This window comes from Scomber japonicus, chromosome 19 (genome assembly GCF_027409825.1).
Source record: "Scomber japonicus isolate fScoJap1 chromosome 19, fScoJap1.pri, whole genome shotgun sequence".
Taxonomy (NCBI): domain Eukaryota; kingdom Metazoa; phylum Chordata; class Actinopteri; order Scombriformes; family Scombridae; genus Scomber; species Scomber japonicus.
Window position 1 is genome coordinate 12,254,666 of NC_070596.1, and position 17,860 is coordinate 12,272,525.

At 38.7% G+C, this 17,860-nt stretch overlaps 1 protein-coding gene across 1 annotated transcript in view; it reads left to right on the forward strand.

Annotated features, from left to right (window-relative positions):
* Positions 1-17,623, forward strand: part of LOC128380203 (matrix metalloproteinase-17-like) — a 64,342-nt gene extending 46,719 nt beyond the window's left edge. The window contains exons 5-10 of the mRNA XM_053339928.1: positions 4,868-5,044; positions 5,743-5,845; positions 7,812-7,894; positions 8,791-8,943; positions 9,314-9,571; positions 17,298-17,623. Coding sequence (XP_053195903.1) covers positions 4,868-5,044; positions 5,743-5,845; positions 7,812-7,894; positions 8,791-8,943; positions 9,314-9,571; positions 17,298-17,623 — 1,100 coding nt within the window. The remainder of the gene's footprint in view (positions 1-4,867; positions 5,045-5,742; positions 5,846-7,811; positions 7,895-8,790; positions 8,944-9,313; positions 9,572-17,297) is intronic.
* Positions 17,624-17,860: the final 237 nt, after the last annotated feature.

Here is a 17,860-nt window from a genome sequence, read left to right on the forward strand (position 1 = left end):
GCGTCAACCAAATCTATTAGCTATATGGAGTACAATAAATGTATTCTTGTTGTATAAATACTAGTAATAATGGAAATAAAACACTACACTTATGTAGACAAGTAGCAAATAAAAGATAGCAGTTGTACTTGTAAGTAAAGTCACTTACAATTAATTTTACATAGAAAAAGACCATCATCATCCATCTTTTGTTCTAATGTGATTAGTTGTTGCAATATCACTATCATGCTCATTTTGCATCCTGTTCAGGTTACTAAAAGATATATCCACACTAGCCTCTTTTCCACTAGCTCCTGTAACTGAATGCAACAGTTCTTTCATCTTTTTGAAAGAAACTAAAGCGTGTTTCTGAGGAAGTTAAGCAGTAATTACTTTGTGAGCATATCGCCCGTGGGGTTACCTGCTCTGTTGAGCCACAACGTTTAACTGATGTTCATTAAAGATAACTTAAGAAATGTTTTAATTAACTTGTTTTTAATATAGTGAATCACATGACACATTTTGATTACATCCTTTGCTTGAGGATGGACTTTTAATTTATTGCGCTATTACTAAAGTGAGTCTGATTTTCAGTAAGGTTTTCTTTTAGGAAGTTCCACTCTCCCTTCGGCTCTCTTTATGTTGGGCTTAGAACTGTTTCACTAGTTGAACCTGTCATTTTGTGGACATGTGGTTATTTTCTTGTCATGACACCGTATGTTTGACACACAAACTCTCACATTTTTACCTTAACCTCACTTGAGCCCCTTTAACCTTGCTACACTACTTTCCTGTTGTTGATGTATTGTATGACAGTATTTCTTATGTGCTTGTTTACTTCCAGTTGTTTCATACTTTATTTATTGTTTCTTTCAAACTAAAAAAGACTTGTACTGTGTAGTACTCTTTCTTTTTGCACTTGTACCTAGTCAGCTACATGAGAATTTGTACCATGGCTCTTTCTGAGTCTCTGTCCTCTAATTCACTTATAAGTGACTTTGGATAAAAGCATCAGCCAAATTACAAAATGTAAACGTAAAACAGCAAACAGTGAATATTTAGTGAAACCAAAGTCTTTGTTTTCTGATATTGAAAATCTTGAGGATGAATTTGATTTAGCTTCTCCATAACAAAATTTAGACTGACTAAATTTTCATGAAATTAGTTTTCCTCATTAAGAAAATATACAACAGTAAACATTTTGCCGATCAAAAAACTATCATAGATGTGAAGACTGTGTCTAATGGTTGGTTAACAGATTCATTTTGTTGAGCTGTGGTCCACTTGAGGGCTCTATGGAAAGATATATTGCCCTATTGACTGCATTTCGGACTGAACCTCAATCTAAGGGATGGGGCTTGTAGTGAGTGTGTGTGAGGCTGACTACCACAGCTGGTGAGTCTGTGATGGGGCCAGGACCTGCGTGGGTCTCCCTCCTTTGTTTTGCGCTGTCAGGGCTGCGAACCATATGTCACAGGACAGCAACTCAATCTGCTCCAATTAGACCTCCCAGCAGGCTGCAGCAGTGGCAGGACAAGCAGACAACACTGTCATAGCCTGAGTGTGTGTGTGTGTGTCTGTTTGAAAGTGTGTGTGTGGGACAATGGGGGGCAGGCAACAACAGCTGCATAAATGTATATTTGGTTAATAGGAGCAGGGCGGTAAAGGAGGAAGAGGTCAGAGGTGTCCTTATGACAGTATTCTGTCTTTGTCATAATAGTTGTTTTGTCCATCAGAGAGCTTTCCAATAGACAGTTCTTCACCAGTTTTAACAACCACTGAGCTAAAGTTAAAGTAGAGAACTGTATCAAAGACATGTTGTGCTGAAGCAGATAATCTAAGTAGTTTTTACCATTCACATTCTAGTTTACTATTATTCATTTATATACAAGTGAATGCAATGTAATTCCTCTCAGGAGTCAAGCTGCAAAAGAAAACACAAACAATACAATAATACAGACAAAACAGCAGACAATAACGAATCAGAAGTCCTTGAGACGTGTAAAAAGTCTGAGTGCACTTAATTGATATTATATCATAAAATGATGTAAAACAGTTTTAAATTTGCCAGGCGTAAAATGTTTAGTCAAATTCAAGGGTGATGGCATCCGTTGTGTTAGTACAGTGAAGTGGCCTTCAATGTGGAAGAAGATTAAAATATGGATAGATTCTGTGAATCATCATACCTTGTTAGACATTCCTGTTTTCAAGGATACTTCTTTCCTCCACTGTGGTGAATCCCCTCAAGGGTGAAATTCGCATCCAGTGCATCAAACCTTTTCATCTGTAAAGCAAGCACACAGACATCTATTTTTAACTGTTAAATCTTCTGAAGAAAAAACTCATCTCAAATGTCTTTAGAAGGGTTTTACTTGACTAATCAGCTCCCTGAAGATACTCCTAGCCACAGACCAGGTAGATGTCTCTCTTCTCCTGTGGTGTGGTCATAAAGTTCGACTAACCTAATGCTATTATTTGGCTGTTGAGTTTGCCGTTTATACCACACTGAGGCTTGATGTAGACTGATGCACTCAGGCAGAAGAAATAAAGTTAATTAAACAACTCTTCATTTCTTAAAGCCACACTCTGCCAGTCTCACCCCCACCGCTATCTCACAAAATCCTCCTCCAACATCATCAGCTTGTCTCAAAGGCATTGTTTAGCTGATGTCAGTATCACTGTCTCTGCATGTCGTTTTGCTTGTAAAACAGCAGATGTTAAGCCCTGCCTGGTGTAGTTCTGCTCCCACAAAGGTATCAGATTCACAAATTGTTGTTCTTAGCAACTTTTCAAAAGCATGCTAATCCCTTGAGAAGATGTAAACTTGTAAGTTCAGCCCAGAAGGTAAAAAAGGAATGCTGTTACTTCAGCAGATTGTAGAGCTCTATAATCGTCTTTATAAAAATTAACCTTATCAGACAAATCCTATATACTGAGTAATTGCCTTTGCTAATTCCCTTCCCCCATCTCCTGGTGCATTGTTCTCAGCGGGACCCTGAATCTTGGTCCGCTAAGGCCATCTCCTAATGTGTATGATGATGTTGAATAGTAGAATATTAAGCAACACATTTAGCAGACCGGTTCGTCCCTGCTGTGTGATTGATAGTTCTGGCATCCATTAGCAGCAAGTCGCAAGAGGCAGAATCTCGGTGTGATCAAATAAGTGGAGGTCTGGAAGTGCTGTTTTTGCTTTGACAGGCAGTAGATTGCTTCTGTTAATTATCACTCCACCAGCAATCTGCTTCTGCATACTGATTACCCTGACAGAAACAAAAGCGTCATTAAGCAGGTGAAATTTTCATTGCATTCAGCTCTCTCTGTGTGTGTTCTTCTGCCGTGTGCATGCATGCTTGGGTCCATGGTTTATGTCCCTGTGAAGGTTGGAACTCTGATAGAGAAGAAACCCTAATAATAAATACAATAAGACTCAAAGTTGGTTTATTATCATGCTTATAAACTTGCTATCTGACGGTGTGTGTGATGTTTTTAAGGTAACCAAACATAAGTCTTTCAAAGCTCCTCTGAGTCCTGTGATCCCAGTTTTTTGAGGACTGGGGAAAATGGCAGACAGGAATATTTTAGAGGTCTAGTTAATGTAGTTCTTAATTCTCATCCTCAGCATCAGAAAATGAAAGCATTAGGTTAATAAAGGGCTACTTAATGACTCACTAGTGAATCTAACAGAACAAAGATTCAACCCCTAAATAAAGATTAGAATTCAATAGCCTGTAGAGTTATACAGTCCTCTCTGTCTCTCTATCTATTTCTGCCTTCCTAAATGAATCTGGTTCACTTACCCAATTCTCTCCACGCCAACATTGTCCACAGGCATGAGATCTTTTCTGTCAGCCTCACATGGACCATAAATATGATGACATGGTACATACTCTGTCCCTATTCTCTCCCTCTATCCTTCCTTTTGTTCACCTTTCCTCTCTGCACCGTGTGCTTCTGTAGATTAAAGTTGGCATTTGCCTTCTGTATACCCCAGATGGGTACTGTGAGCACAAGTGCATGTCCCAAGCCGAGGCCAGCCTAAGGTTAACTGAATGCAGACTTGAGCCTAGCCACCAAGGGACTCTAAGCTAGCTTTGCTTGACACGCTAGCTCTCAATATTTTTGCAAATCTAAATCTCCAAGCCCCAGGTTTTGTCTTGCTTCGCAGAGCCAGACAAGGAGTTTTCGAGGCTTTTTTCTTTTCTTTCTTTCTTTTTTTTTTTTTTTTTTTTTTTTTGCTGAACATCGAGGGAAAGGTGCTTTAATAGCCTGCAGCCTCTTTAGGTTACTTTCTGCACTCAGGTTTTGATTGGCAACCCAGGGACTCAGGCAGTATTACCATAGTTATCTCACTACACCACACTCCTAACAGCCCTCAAAGCCTCCTGAGCTGTCTGTCATGCCTCTTAATTTGCACCGTAAGCAGATGAGTCAGAAAAAGGATACCTGAACAGGGGTTTGAGTGGGTCAATTTAGGACAGAGACTCACAGTATAGCAGAAAGGTCACGTTGGTGATGGTGTGTCCTGAAGATGTTTGTCGTATTTCGAAAAAACTATAGAAGACCTAGTTTCTAGAAATCCATAGTCAGAGATGTGTATCGTTACTATTTTAAATTCATTATTTAATTACAAAAGCAGATCATATAGCTTAGAGGTCTACAAGTTAGCTCTGTTATCTACTAAATTATGGGTGTAATAACCACTATAGTTACTCTATTGTAACCTCACGCAAAAAAGTAACTGTTCACCTATAACACCAACACTGAGCATTGTGCACATTAACCCGGGATTGTGACCAAGGTTGTGGAGACAGCACCCAGGTTTATCACCATAATGTACTCTGTCAACTTTAATTGTATGTAATTATCTTTTTTTCTCTGACTTCTTCAGACTCTCATGGGATGGACCTGTTTGCAGTTGCAGTTCATGAGTTTGGTCACGCTATCGGCCTGGTCCACACCTCAGCCATGGAGTCCATCATGAGACCATACTACCAGGGTCCTGTAGGAGACCCTTTGAAATACGACTTACCCTATGAAGACAAAGTCCGCGTCTGGCAGCTCTATGGTATAATTTCCATCACAGTACCCTTTAAAAAATCTTCCTTGAGTGTTACAAAAATGATGATGATTAAATATGGTATTTCAGTAGTTCGTGCTGGGGACGATACTGTTCAAAAACAACAGGAAGTGACAGCATGCATGACATTTATAGGAGGCCATTGTTGAAAAATATTTTACAGTTAGCTTTCCATGTATTTCCAAAGTGACTGTTCTCCAGTTTTCTACACTGCACATACACCTGCAGTCTGTTAATGCAAATTAAAACCTTTTATTAGAACATAATGAACATGGCGCAGGTGCTGTGTTGGAAACCCCAGTTTGCTGGTGTCAGCCTAGCAGATTGAAGTGCAAAGGCCTTATCATACAGGAAGCAGCAACTGATGAGCTCTGTAGAGCAAGGTTATTGATTTAATGAAAACATGGATGGAGTTAATTGGACTTTGTTATGGCATGCGACCTTATCACACCACTCTCTGATATAGGAAATGGCAATGTGAGAGCAGAGAGTGATAAACATGAAGAACAGGACAATGAAGTGGGGGATATTAATTTAATCAAACTGAAGTGAACTGAAGTGGAGTAAAGTCAAGTGTGAGAATTAAAATCAATACACAGTGTACAATTAAGAATATAAAGAAAACTAAGGATCAGCAGAATGATATAATGTGTATCAATTTGAGTTGACCTGTGACTTCATCCCAGGTGTCCGAGACTCAGTGTCCCATACAAATCGACCAGGCAACCCCTCCCAGACGGCTGAACCACCTGTCCTGCTGGACCTCCCTGAAAACAGATCTACTCTTCTGTAAGTAGAAGATTCCAAAGATATAGTGCTATCCATTCAATTAAATTTTATTTATATAGTGCCAAACCCCAACAGAGTTTATCTCAGGGCACTTTTCACATAGAGCAGATCTAGACTATACTCTTTATTTTACAGAGATCCAACATTCCCCCATGGGCATGCACTTGCTACTGTCACCCAGTTCTATGCAGCATAGAAATAATTAGTTGTCTTTCAGCTGTCCCTAAGTCTCTGTTGCTCTCAGTTTCTGCCTCTCAAACATACAGACCTCTACTTTTGTACCAAGATCAAATGCAGTGACCTTGCAACACCAAAGTTGAAGTTTTGTTTGGTGACAGAGGATGTTTTCAGGCTTCACTCATTCTGTAATCCTAGTCAACATAACACTGCTTGGGCTGTAATGTCCAGAGGATTGCAGCTGAGTTGAGAGAATCGGGTAGCACCTTTGCAATTTTGGTTTCAAAAATGATGTTTGAATTACAACTGACTCAGGACACATCTTATTAGAACTCATGACTTCAGTCGGTAAAGGTGCTCACACATATAAACTCCTTTTAAATCACACAAACCTTTTAAATCTGTGCTACACTCATGCTTTAAGTTGATATAAATCCTTTTACTAGGTATGTTTACACAGCCATAAAAATGGCAACGGTGAGGTTAAGGCAGTAACTGAGACATCCAAAAGAACATCATGCTCTTAATAGGTTTCAAAAAAGTAGTATGTATTGCAGAGTTACCACATTGGATCTCATTATAGAGAGATTTCTATTTTTCTGATGACTCAATGTGCATCAGAATTTGTAAATCTATTGTAATTGTGTTTTTCATTTGCTAACCTTTTTTCCACATCTGCCAAGAAAGAATGTAATGAATCCATGCAGGAATACTTAACATTTGCTGAATGTAAAACAAGTTTTCTGGAACTTGATATGAAGTCATGAGGTGCCAACATAGCAAATTAGCCGAGAGGCCGAGAGTGAGCTTTGGAGCCAGCCCATCTAATTAAATGATTCCCTAAAGCACGTTGAGCAGCTATCAGCCTTATTTTTTCAGATTATCAAGGATAATTAGACTTAATTTTGTCCATTTAAGTATCACACACACCCCCAAACCACCAAGCCCTAACCTTGGAGTAGCCCCCAAGAGATACAACCAAACACAAAAATGTCTTCATTCTGAAGGTCTGCAATTCAAATTAGTTTCACAAAATGCACACATGAGTACGCACACACAACAGTAAACAACAAGGCAGTACTGAGAAGTACGTCTGACATCTGAGCTACAGCTTAGCCTTGGTGGGATATTTAACCATCTTTTGCTCCCCTGTTTCAAACTTCGCCTGACTTCATTAATCATTTCCCAGCGAGTCAGTCAGGTCAAAATGCGTGAAAAAGCTGGATTAGGCTTGACAAGGGAGCCAATACTGACCACTAGGCAGTGGTGTAACAGAGCTCTGAATAGAGACCTTTGTTGATAATATAAGGCCTGGCGGGCTCCCACTCTTAGTCCTGTGATGCTAATGGCCTCATCATTAGCAGGCTGGCCACGTCGATGCTTTATATCACTTATAAACCCGAGGGATAAATGCAGCGAGGGACCTCACCATGTCAGCCTGATAGCATCTCCTCTTTTGTTTAGCCAGGTTTCACAGACTCATGCACCCATTTGCAGTGGATGACAGGAAAAACGTGAACAAAATTTAAATGCATAAAAAGATCTTGAAATAGATTATCTGATTTAAAGGAAACAAGTATTAACAGATTTTGCCACAAACAAACTTTTCTTCACTTGTATAATTCTATATCATTTTTTGATGATGAGTAACTCATCAGAATACAACAACAACATTGTCTGTAATGTTTAAACATTTATAGTGTCATAAATGTCCAGTTTTACATAAGAGGTTCTTTTTTCACAATTGTTACAATCTTCTCTACTGGTTTTTTCTTCACATCTCTCTCAGGCTGGCGCGAGATGCCCCAGACAGATGCACCAGTCACTTTGATGCAGTGGCCCAGATACGAGGGGAGGCCTTCTTTTTCAAAGGTACAGAAGCACAAGGGGGGAAAGACAGATGCAAAGCTTCAGAGCTGTGTGGGGAAAAATAGAAAGGAAATTAGCTAAATGAGCTGAAGTTAGAGGAGGAAGAGCAAATTAAAGAAGCAGAGAGAAAATTAACGAGGATGAAGAGGAGAGACGGGGTAGCTGTAGACACCCGACTGAGCCAGTTCAGCCCTGCTGAGAGACTGCAGTCCACAAATTACATCAGGCTTTCATGTTTGCCCTCTGGAGGAATGACCCTAAGCCTCCCACGGACAACAGAAACAAGAAACAGACTCACATACCGTCAGCAGCAGCAGTGTTAGAAAAGTATGGTGAACTTTAACTGGCCTTTTCATAAATCATTTTTAACCTGTTCAATGTATTATATAACACAAGCGGTGACATAATGAGATGACCTTTTGAATGTTTTTAAGACATTTTAATTGATGAACTGAAGAAGTAGATTTTGTTTCCAGGTCTAATCAGCCTGAAAAGTATGAGATGGCGTCATCCTGTCACATGTTTAACCTCATAAACGAGGATTGATCCTTGTGACACATGACTCAATCTGTTATATTTTGGGTATTTTCTGACAACCACTTCACTATGTTTTTTTTTAAATAATGACAACCTCTGCTAAAGGTAAATATGACAAGAGAAAAAGTGTAGAAGAAAGGAACTAGTCCATACTTTTTTAAAGAAATAATATAGTCTATTTTGCTGTTAGAAATATGTATTCCAGCTCTTTAAACAAATATGGCAACAGAAATATGAACCCTCTATTTCCTCATTCCTCATCACAATCATTTAGGAATGCATAAAAATAACAACTAATTATTGACCACCACATACAAATCAGCATCTTGAATGTTAGTGATCCTCTTTTGTCCTATGCATAGGAAAGTACTTTTGGCGCCTAACTCGAGAGAAGCACCTGGTGTCTCTGCGTCCTGCTCAGCTCCATCGTTTCTGGAGGGGCCTACCAGCCAATCTTGACAGCGTGGATGCCGTGTATGAAAGGCCTGGGGATCACAAAATAGTCTTTTTCAAAGGTACAATCCCAGGAAAGTCCCTGATGACCTGCCGACTTTTAAAAAATGTGATTTATTTGCACTATAATGTTGCTTGATGAAAAAAGACAGTTCACACCTTTCTTACAATGTGGCTGGGACAGATCGAAACTGTGTGACTTCCTTTTTCTATAGAGTACAGGAGCGTTATAAAGGGCGAGTTGCATATTTGATTTAAAATGTAAAACACCTTTCCTGGGAGAGAATGTTCTTCATTGTCTGCATGGCAAGAAAATATCTTTTAGGTTTTTCATCTTTCCAAATGTATCATCTCAAATTCATACTATGTCTGCAATGTGTGATTTATAAAACTGTAGATTTTCTCAGACACTTCTTTGTCGGCCCTCTTCAGGTCTAAAATATTGGATTTTCAAAGACAACATCATGGAGGAGGGTTACCCACGTCCCATCAGTGACTTTGGCCTACCCTCAGAAGGTGTGGATGCAGCTTTTGTTTGGCTACACAATGACAAAACCTACTTCTTCAAGGGCAACCACTACTGGCGCTATGACGACCACCTGAGACGTATGGATCTGGGCTACCCTAAAGACAGTACACTTTGGAAAGGGCTGCCTACAGAACTGGACGATGCTATGAGGTGGTCTGATGGTAGGTAGTCGTATAAAATTAGGCTCACTTCTTCCTGTTGTTATATGAACTCAAACCACACTGGGATTTGTCTCCTCTCGGGGAATCTCCAGGCACTCCCAGGCATGTTGGGAGTTTTAGTCCCTCTGGTGTTTTTCTGTTTCTGACCTCTCCTAGTGTGGCAGAAGACAACTCAAAGAGAGGCAATGGTTGAATTTTTTTGACCTTGTCATACTGTCACAGAGAATATAGCCTGTCATTCTGCAGAGAAATTTAATTTTGACCCCATGTCCACAGGATCCATGATCTCATTCTTTCTGTCACTGCTTGAGATTAAAGGTGAGAGATGAAATGAGGGTATATGGAAAGGTTTGTTTGGGGATTTAAGGCATCAGTACACTTCAAATAATGGCATCTAAAACTGCCCTTCAAGCAAGAACAGCAATTTTTCCAACCAGACAAGCCAACAGCTATGCCTGCTTTATGCATTTATTGACCGTGGATGTGTGAAAGTAAACATGGTTTGTCTTTACACCCAGTTGCATGACTCATCATGCCACCAGTTTGGCATTTACTGACGCCTTTACTCTTTCCCAAAACTGTCTGTTACACTGCTTCCATAGCTGCAGCCAGTGTTCTTATGAAATCTAATTAAAAAGTGAGGTTAAAAATCTTCGCTGTTTCAAAAAGGTGGCATCCTCTCTGAGAAACTTTATGTAATAAACGTAGGAGCGTTAATAAAGCTGTATTGCTATTTTTTCAATATTCCACAACATAAATGATCAAAACGGTAAAATAATCTATCACCCAAAGTAGAAAGGTATACAGAAGGAAGCCAGTGACATATTTGACCTCCTTTGTCTTGATTAAAAATTGATTAAAAAGACATTCTAATTTATCACATTCAATGTATGAATGATGGATCACCGTTGTCTTTTTCTTCCAGCAACAAATTATCGCCTTTCTCTGAGAAAAATAGAGTTGCAACACTCCATCAGAGCGTCACTCCACTGGTAGCTCTGGCATTGCTGGTGCCTAAAGGCAGGACCGTGTAATATCCTTCTCAGGGGAAATCCTCTGAGTAGATGAACTCTGAGAGAAAAATGAGACAAGGATGGAACAATTATGCAAATTAGCTAAAATGCAGCTGCCAAATCTTGGATGAAGTTTTACTATCAAATTATAATTCTGAGCCATCTTCTTAGGTGCAGTAAAGCATTAAAAGTGTTGGAATCACTGGAATTCATGTTAGCAGCATGGCTAAAAAGGATATCAATAATAGCAACAAGTGATGGATCGCCATTCAGTTAAATTTGTAGTCTCCAGAGGATGACTCTTAAACATTTTGATGTTCCCCAGACTTCCTCCGGGGTCACAATGAGGTTGACATTTTTTACTTTTCTGTCTTGACTAACATCTATGCAATGGCTTGACACAAAATTTTGTATAAACATTCTTGTTCCCATATCCCCTTACTATTGTTATAATACCACCAAGAGGTTGACATTTTCTAGCATGCATAAGAATTATGGGTATATCCAAATTAAAAAAATGAAAAACCCCTTTCATCAGCAATGGAGCTGTCTCCACTGTCCCTGCATCTGTGCCTCTGCCTCTGACTCACTCACTGTCAAGCATCTAGATGTCAAGAGAGGTGGTAGTGGTGATTATTTCATGAGCAGTATTCTTTGACATGTATAACTATAGCAAGTTAAACTGAATGTAATTGCAACTGACAACTGACTAAAGTATGACTCTGTGACACTGGGAATTTACCCAGTCCAAAGACCAAGCAGTGGGACAAAAAATGCTCCTCAAAAAGTAACATATTAGTCAATTATGTGACTCAAGTTATACATGGGCCAGCCAGGCTTTTATTTGTCAAAACAGGAAGCTAGTTAAAGTAACCTGATTACAGTACAGTGATGACATACTTTCCTCTTTGTTGAAAATAATCTCCATATGTCCATGTTGTCTGGGGGAGCAAAAAATAGACCAGTCTACTCTACGGTAACAATTGAATGAAAACTAGCCACCCTTCCCAACTTATCACTATCTTGCTAACGAAACATTAGCTAGCCAAACAGTAAGGATGTTGTCAGTCAGTATAAGGACATTCCAACAAAATCAAAAAGGCTCTAAGCAACAGGTGAAATGCCAAGCTTTCCTGAACATTTTGTCATGACAATGCGTGACCCACCTTAACTAAGCTAGCTGGTGTCTAAGCATCAATGACAAGCTAGCGTCAGCAGCACTCGTATGTATGTGTGTTGTGTATGCATGCTATGTTAAAATCTGCCTAGTAATAAATAATCATTTTTTAAAAGTGTGGGTCTTATACCACCTTCATATGATAGCTTTGATGCTAATGACCCGAGTTACACGTGAATGAGTTAGCTAGCATAAGCCACTGCTCAAATAAGCAAGGCTGTTACAGCAAAGCCCTGAGTATATTGAATTGAGTTACGGTGCATTTTAATTCTTAATTTTTTTTTTTTTTTAATTTTTTTTGGGGGGGGGGGGTGCAATATTTTTCTTTCTCCAAAGGAAATAAAGTCTGAAAGTAGTTTAAAATATTTTCTTTATTAGTCGAAAACATGTATCCCTCATGGATGATAAATTCCACCAAAGAAAACACATTCCATATTTTAAAGTTTGTTATCATTCATACAGTACATTCTGTCATAACATTTATTTTTAGTTTAGTTTAGTTTGTTTTGACAGTCTCTCTGCTTGCACCCATGCACAATTTTGCATTGGCATAGCTGCAGTGTACAGATTAGAGTCACATTTGCATTTAATTGTTTTTTCATGTGTGAAAATATTTTTTTTAACCTTTATCTGTTATTTTGACGTAGCAGACATGGTCTTTTTTTTTGCCAACACTCCGCTTCACATTCACACAGTTAAACACATTCAAACCTTGGAGCTCGCCCAGTGTAATCACAGTGAGCAGCTACACTGTAGCAGCTGGTTGTCAAGGTCACAATGCTTGCTTCCATCAAAGGATCATAGTTATCATTTGATCAAATATTCATGTTAATGAGAGGTGTGAAACAGTGTAGCACCATTTTTTTTAGAAACTTTGTGAAATTGATATTTTCTGTTATGTTATGTGTGTATTCGTCTCTGGGTGATGCAAAGGCTTTTTTTTTTACATTTCAAAAATACGCCCCAAAAACCAGCAACTGAACTCTGAAACTTGAGGCTAGTCTCAATGGAAGTCTGGATGTCCCTAATCTTCCCTACAGTATGTGAATACAAGGAAGCTATTTCCCTGTCAGGTGTTTGGTTGTCTGTCTTCTGTCTTCTGAGCCTTAAATATTCTATAAGTTATTTGATGTGTGTATGCACGTGGATGTGTGTGTTTGAGAGAGAGAGAGAGAGAGAGAGAGAGAGAGAGAGAGAGAGAGAGAGGAGAGGAGAGAGAGAATAGGCCAGTCTCACAGTCCTATTTCTGCTTCACCCCTGGCCATTATCACCACAAAGCCGGTAAGGGTAAGCTTGGAAACCTGCACACACAAATGCACATAGACGGACCGTGGGGTCTGAGAACTGGAGCCACATCAAAGCCTGTTCTCTGCTTGTTTCTCAGGGTGTATATAGAGAGAATAGAGATAGAGACAGACAGGGAGAGAAAAGAGTGATACGGTTGCAAGAAGATATGAAGACAACTTGTTATGAAAATAGAACAGAACGACCGGGAGCGATATGTAGAAAAGGGGAAAGAGGAGGAATCCAGACAGGAGAAGATACGTGGACACCTGAGGATGAAATAGACAGAGAGATAGTGAAAACAATGAAGGAGTAAGAACAGATATTAGAAAGATTGATGGATTGATTCAGACAAAAGATAGAGATAGAGAAATAATAGAAAGACAGGATAAAAGCATGTAGAAGGATTGTTGTGAAGGGGGAAAGGTGGCATAAATGGCCTTAATGATAATAATCGTCATTTCTGACTTCAGTGTGGCAACCAGAAACAGTTTAGCCTTTCAGTCATGGTGAGAAAAGTTTGAAAGGATAAGGGAAATTAAACTTGTCAGGCATAAATAATACAGTTTAATCTGTAGAAAAATGTCACATAAGCTAGCCCAAAGCTGTAATAGTGTAGTCAAGGGGAAATCTATCAAGAGCAGATATTAGCATAAAGGTAATCTAATCACCTTTTCAAGCAAGTTATTTTTCGGGTCTTGAGATAATTGCAAAATAAGTACACATTTATAATAATAACTAAATGATGACAATTACTATGAAACCTGTATTTATAAAGAAAAAATATATATATCATATTAATTTAAATTGTTAAGTGAAACATAAACAGATATCTAAAGAAAACTGTATTTTCAAACAGGTTTTAGGAGAAATCTACCAGTAGTCTGTGAGATCTCATGTTTTCACCAACTTTGACAGATCTGGGACTTTTAGTCTTTGAGGAAAAGAAAGAATCATTTGAAGAAGACAAAATGGCATTCAACCCTACAGTATGGGCTTGGTTTTCCAGTAATAGTGATATATGGATAAGGAGACTTTGTGAGTATGTGAGCTTTTGCACTTCTATCCTTATAAAAATCAGGTTGAATTTTTCGACTTAGAGAGTGAGGGCATTTTTGGAAAGTGAGGACATTATTGTCAGTCGTCACTTCTTCAAAGTGCTCCGGAGAGTTGTTTGAAGATTTGGACATGGTTTTAGGGTTATAGTCGGGTTGATAGAGGTGCATTGTGTCACTGCCGGTCCTCAGATGTAGAGATGTGTCTCTGCACACTATAGGATCATACCTTTCTTTTTTATTCCAACAAGCTGCAGCCAGGCTTGAATATATTCACATAATTATCACAGGAAATGGATCAACATGGTGCTCTGAGCCCTCACCCACTTACTAGAAGACTGCCTAGACCAACAACATTCCCTTCTTAACTATTTTTTTTATATTTTATGCATTTTAATTGTTAGTCCAATATAAACTCAAAAAGGAAATTAAGATTTCTTGTAAAAAATTGCCCTCAGGGTTCTTGTTGGGGGTTTTGGACAATTTTAAATGTAGCCAGTGTTTATACACTTTCTTTTAGACATTTATTTTCGACCTTATTTGGAAGTTTAGAGATTATGTTTGACATATGTTTGGTATTTCTTAAGAAGGCCAACAAGTAGAAATAGAAATCTAAGGCAAAGAGCTGCTTCTACAAATGAGCAAATTGTATCTTGTTAATATAGCTTAAAGAGTCATATAGCCAACACATTATAATGCTAATAATAATGTTGCTTTAAAAAGAACTCTTCATTAAGATTATAATATTGTTTGCTAGAAATTAGAACCCATGTTGTTTCCTCTGTGGGTACAGGCTCTTTACTGCAGGAATATATTTGTCATTCTAATTTTCTCTTATTACTTACTCTCTTACTTGCTCCAATACTTGGATATATGCAAGGCTCAAACCTGTATGATGTGACAGAATAAGAATCCCCCATTTTCTATAGATTCAGCTTGTGTGAGACAAGCACTACAACACAAAAAATGTTTACCCGGATTGAAAGGCATTCTCTAAGGCCATTCTCTAAGGCGCTCAAGCTCCTTCTATTGTTTATCTCTCGCCTCTTATTAATCTAAGTCGCCAGTTTAGAAAATGAATGAGCCAAAATACTATTACATCTTTATTCCTCTCCTCTTGTTTGTCACAGACACCAGTTAATGAAGAAAACAAATTAGACAACAGCCCAATATATATTGTGGTTGGTTAAGTTAATAGTGTTGACAGCCATGGAGGAGGTGATTGCCTTCCAGATGACAAATTTATCAGAAACTGAATTTGAGTTGATAAACTGAAAATGAAATTCAGTTTTTCATGAGCATGAACATGCACACAGTAGATTTTTATATTTAGTATATATTTTTTATTTAAATCAGAAATCATATATGAGAGAGCAAAAAGACTGTGCCACAAAAGATAATGTTCTCAATATTTGAATAGTAACAACACTTTTTACAATGGCATATGCTGCATTATTGAAGCTCTGTTCCTACAAAGTGGTACGCACATTCTGTCAGTGCCTATTTGGTATTTTGGCAACTCAAATTAACTTAAGTGCCCTGAAGTGAAAGGACAGGCGCAGTAGGGGGCGTGTCACCAACAATCAAGTGGCACAGTGCAATTATGGTGTCAAGACTGCCCACAAGGCATAGATGTGTTCTTTGCTGGACAATACACACACACACCAAAACCCTTTTATCCATGTGATTGTGAATAGTAATTCATTCATTGGTAAAGTGGGCCATACAATATGTGTAATTAAATGTAATTTATCATAATATTTTAATCAGGCTTAATAATACCGGAAAGGCAGAATGTATTCAGATTTGTACATGTATCTGTTACCTACAAGGGCTTGCCTTGCTGTATGTACTGTATGAGGGTCTTGACCTTTAGCCAGTTAAATTCTTCCACTCAGCAAAACTAAATACACCATCTATCTGGTCCAGTCTACTGTCAAGTTTACTGTATGCAGGATGTGTCTGCCACCTTGAATTTGGGTCGATCGTCTGTCAGAGACTCCCCCATTGAATCATCAGTCTCTTAGTCAGATCGTCAAGTGGCCTTTTTTTACATCACTGTCCCCACACCACCTAACAGCAACACAGCCTTGATACAGTGATGCTTCAAACTAAATGCTAATATCAGCATGCTAACATGCCCACAATGTGGATGTTGAGTAGGTGTCATGTTTATTATGTCATATAGCTGCCTCATAGGAATATCATTATAATTTTCAGGTAAATCAGAGAATTGGAGATCCAATCCAGTAACTGTTAAAATATTTAAGTCTGGACCAAAGTACCAACCAACGTTACTAACATGCCTAAAAATAAAAGCTTACACTGTCAACACATGGTGCACAATAACACTTCTATGCACAAGTTCAACTCTTGTTGTTATATGAACTGAGTGGAGTCAACCAACCAAACAGCAAGCACATTAACTATTACAAAAGCAATGTGAAAGTCTTTTCATGCGTCAAAACTAAACCAAGGGCCTGATTTGAAGCCGGAGAGCTTTAAACTTCACTTCAACTTTGTTTTGCAGCAAGCCTTTTTCCTCGCCTGCACAAGTTTGGTGTTTTGATAGCAGTGGAGACACAATAGGGAAAGTGTCACTAGGGATAACTGAAACTTGCGTGACCTTGGTAATACATCAGTGAACATCTTTATATTACTATTTCCTTATATCCAAACATCTTGCTTGCTGAAATGTTTTCCTTGCTGAAATAGATGGTACATTAAGATAGTTTTAGGAAGGGAAAACCCATCTTTTAATACAAAGAATTCATGTTTGTGAACTGATGTGAACTTTATCCAAAAATGGATAAACTCACTAGCAAGAAATACTGTCAATTCAAATGAAATGATATTATTATATGATGTCATTGAACACCTTCATATGTATGTTTTATAATCCAATCATGTTTCATATTAATCCAACCACATCTCTTAATATAAAGTGTGCTGTGGGGTAAGGTAATAATACTGTGACAACTAAAGTACTAAACATAAACACTTTGCACCCTGGATCACTGATTCATGAAATTAAGCCCCTTTTTGTTTTATGTGTTGAGTGCTTGTTGCATATTCCAAATGAGGCTTAAGTCACTTTTGGGCCTTTTGTGAATAATAAAATATATATTCTTATATTAAATACTGTTCTATGTCATGCACACACACTAATACCAACTCTCTGCCCTCTCTCCCTAAAGGCTCGTCCTATTTCTTCAAAGGGAAGGAATACTGGCGAGTCCCAGGCAGTGACATGGAGGTGGAGGCAGGATACCCCCGCCTCATTGCTAAAGACTGGCTGCTGTGCACTGAGATGCAGTCGGACTCTCCAGACACAGAGCCCAAAAGCACAGAGACGAGAGTCAACGTGCACCATCACCCAGACCACGCAGAGAATGGATACGAGGTGTGCTCCTGCACCTCTGACACTGCCTCACCTTTAGGTGCCCGCCTCTCCCCATCTCCCATCTGGCTGCTGCCACCTTTTTGGACGTTCTTACTGGCCCTTCGCTCTGAACTGCTATGATGCCAAAGCATGGGACAAAGTTCCTGAGCTGATTGAAGGGCAGTTGGACACTCAATCAAACCATGAACTGGAAACTTTTGTTCTTATTCTTAAATTTGCTATCCTTTTTGCTGTTATTTATTTCACAAGCCTTTTGGTAGGCTTTGTCATCTAAAGTAGTCATTGTTATAGGCATCAACCCACTTACAATGCTTTACAGTGTCATACTACCTAATTTCTGAAGGGAAAAAGGTAAAT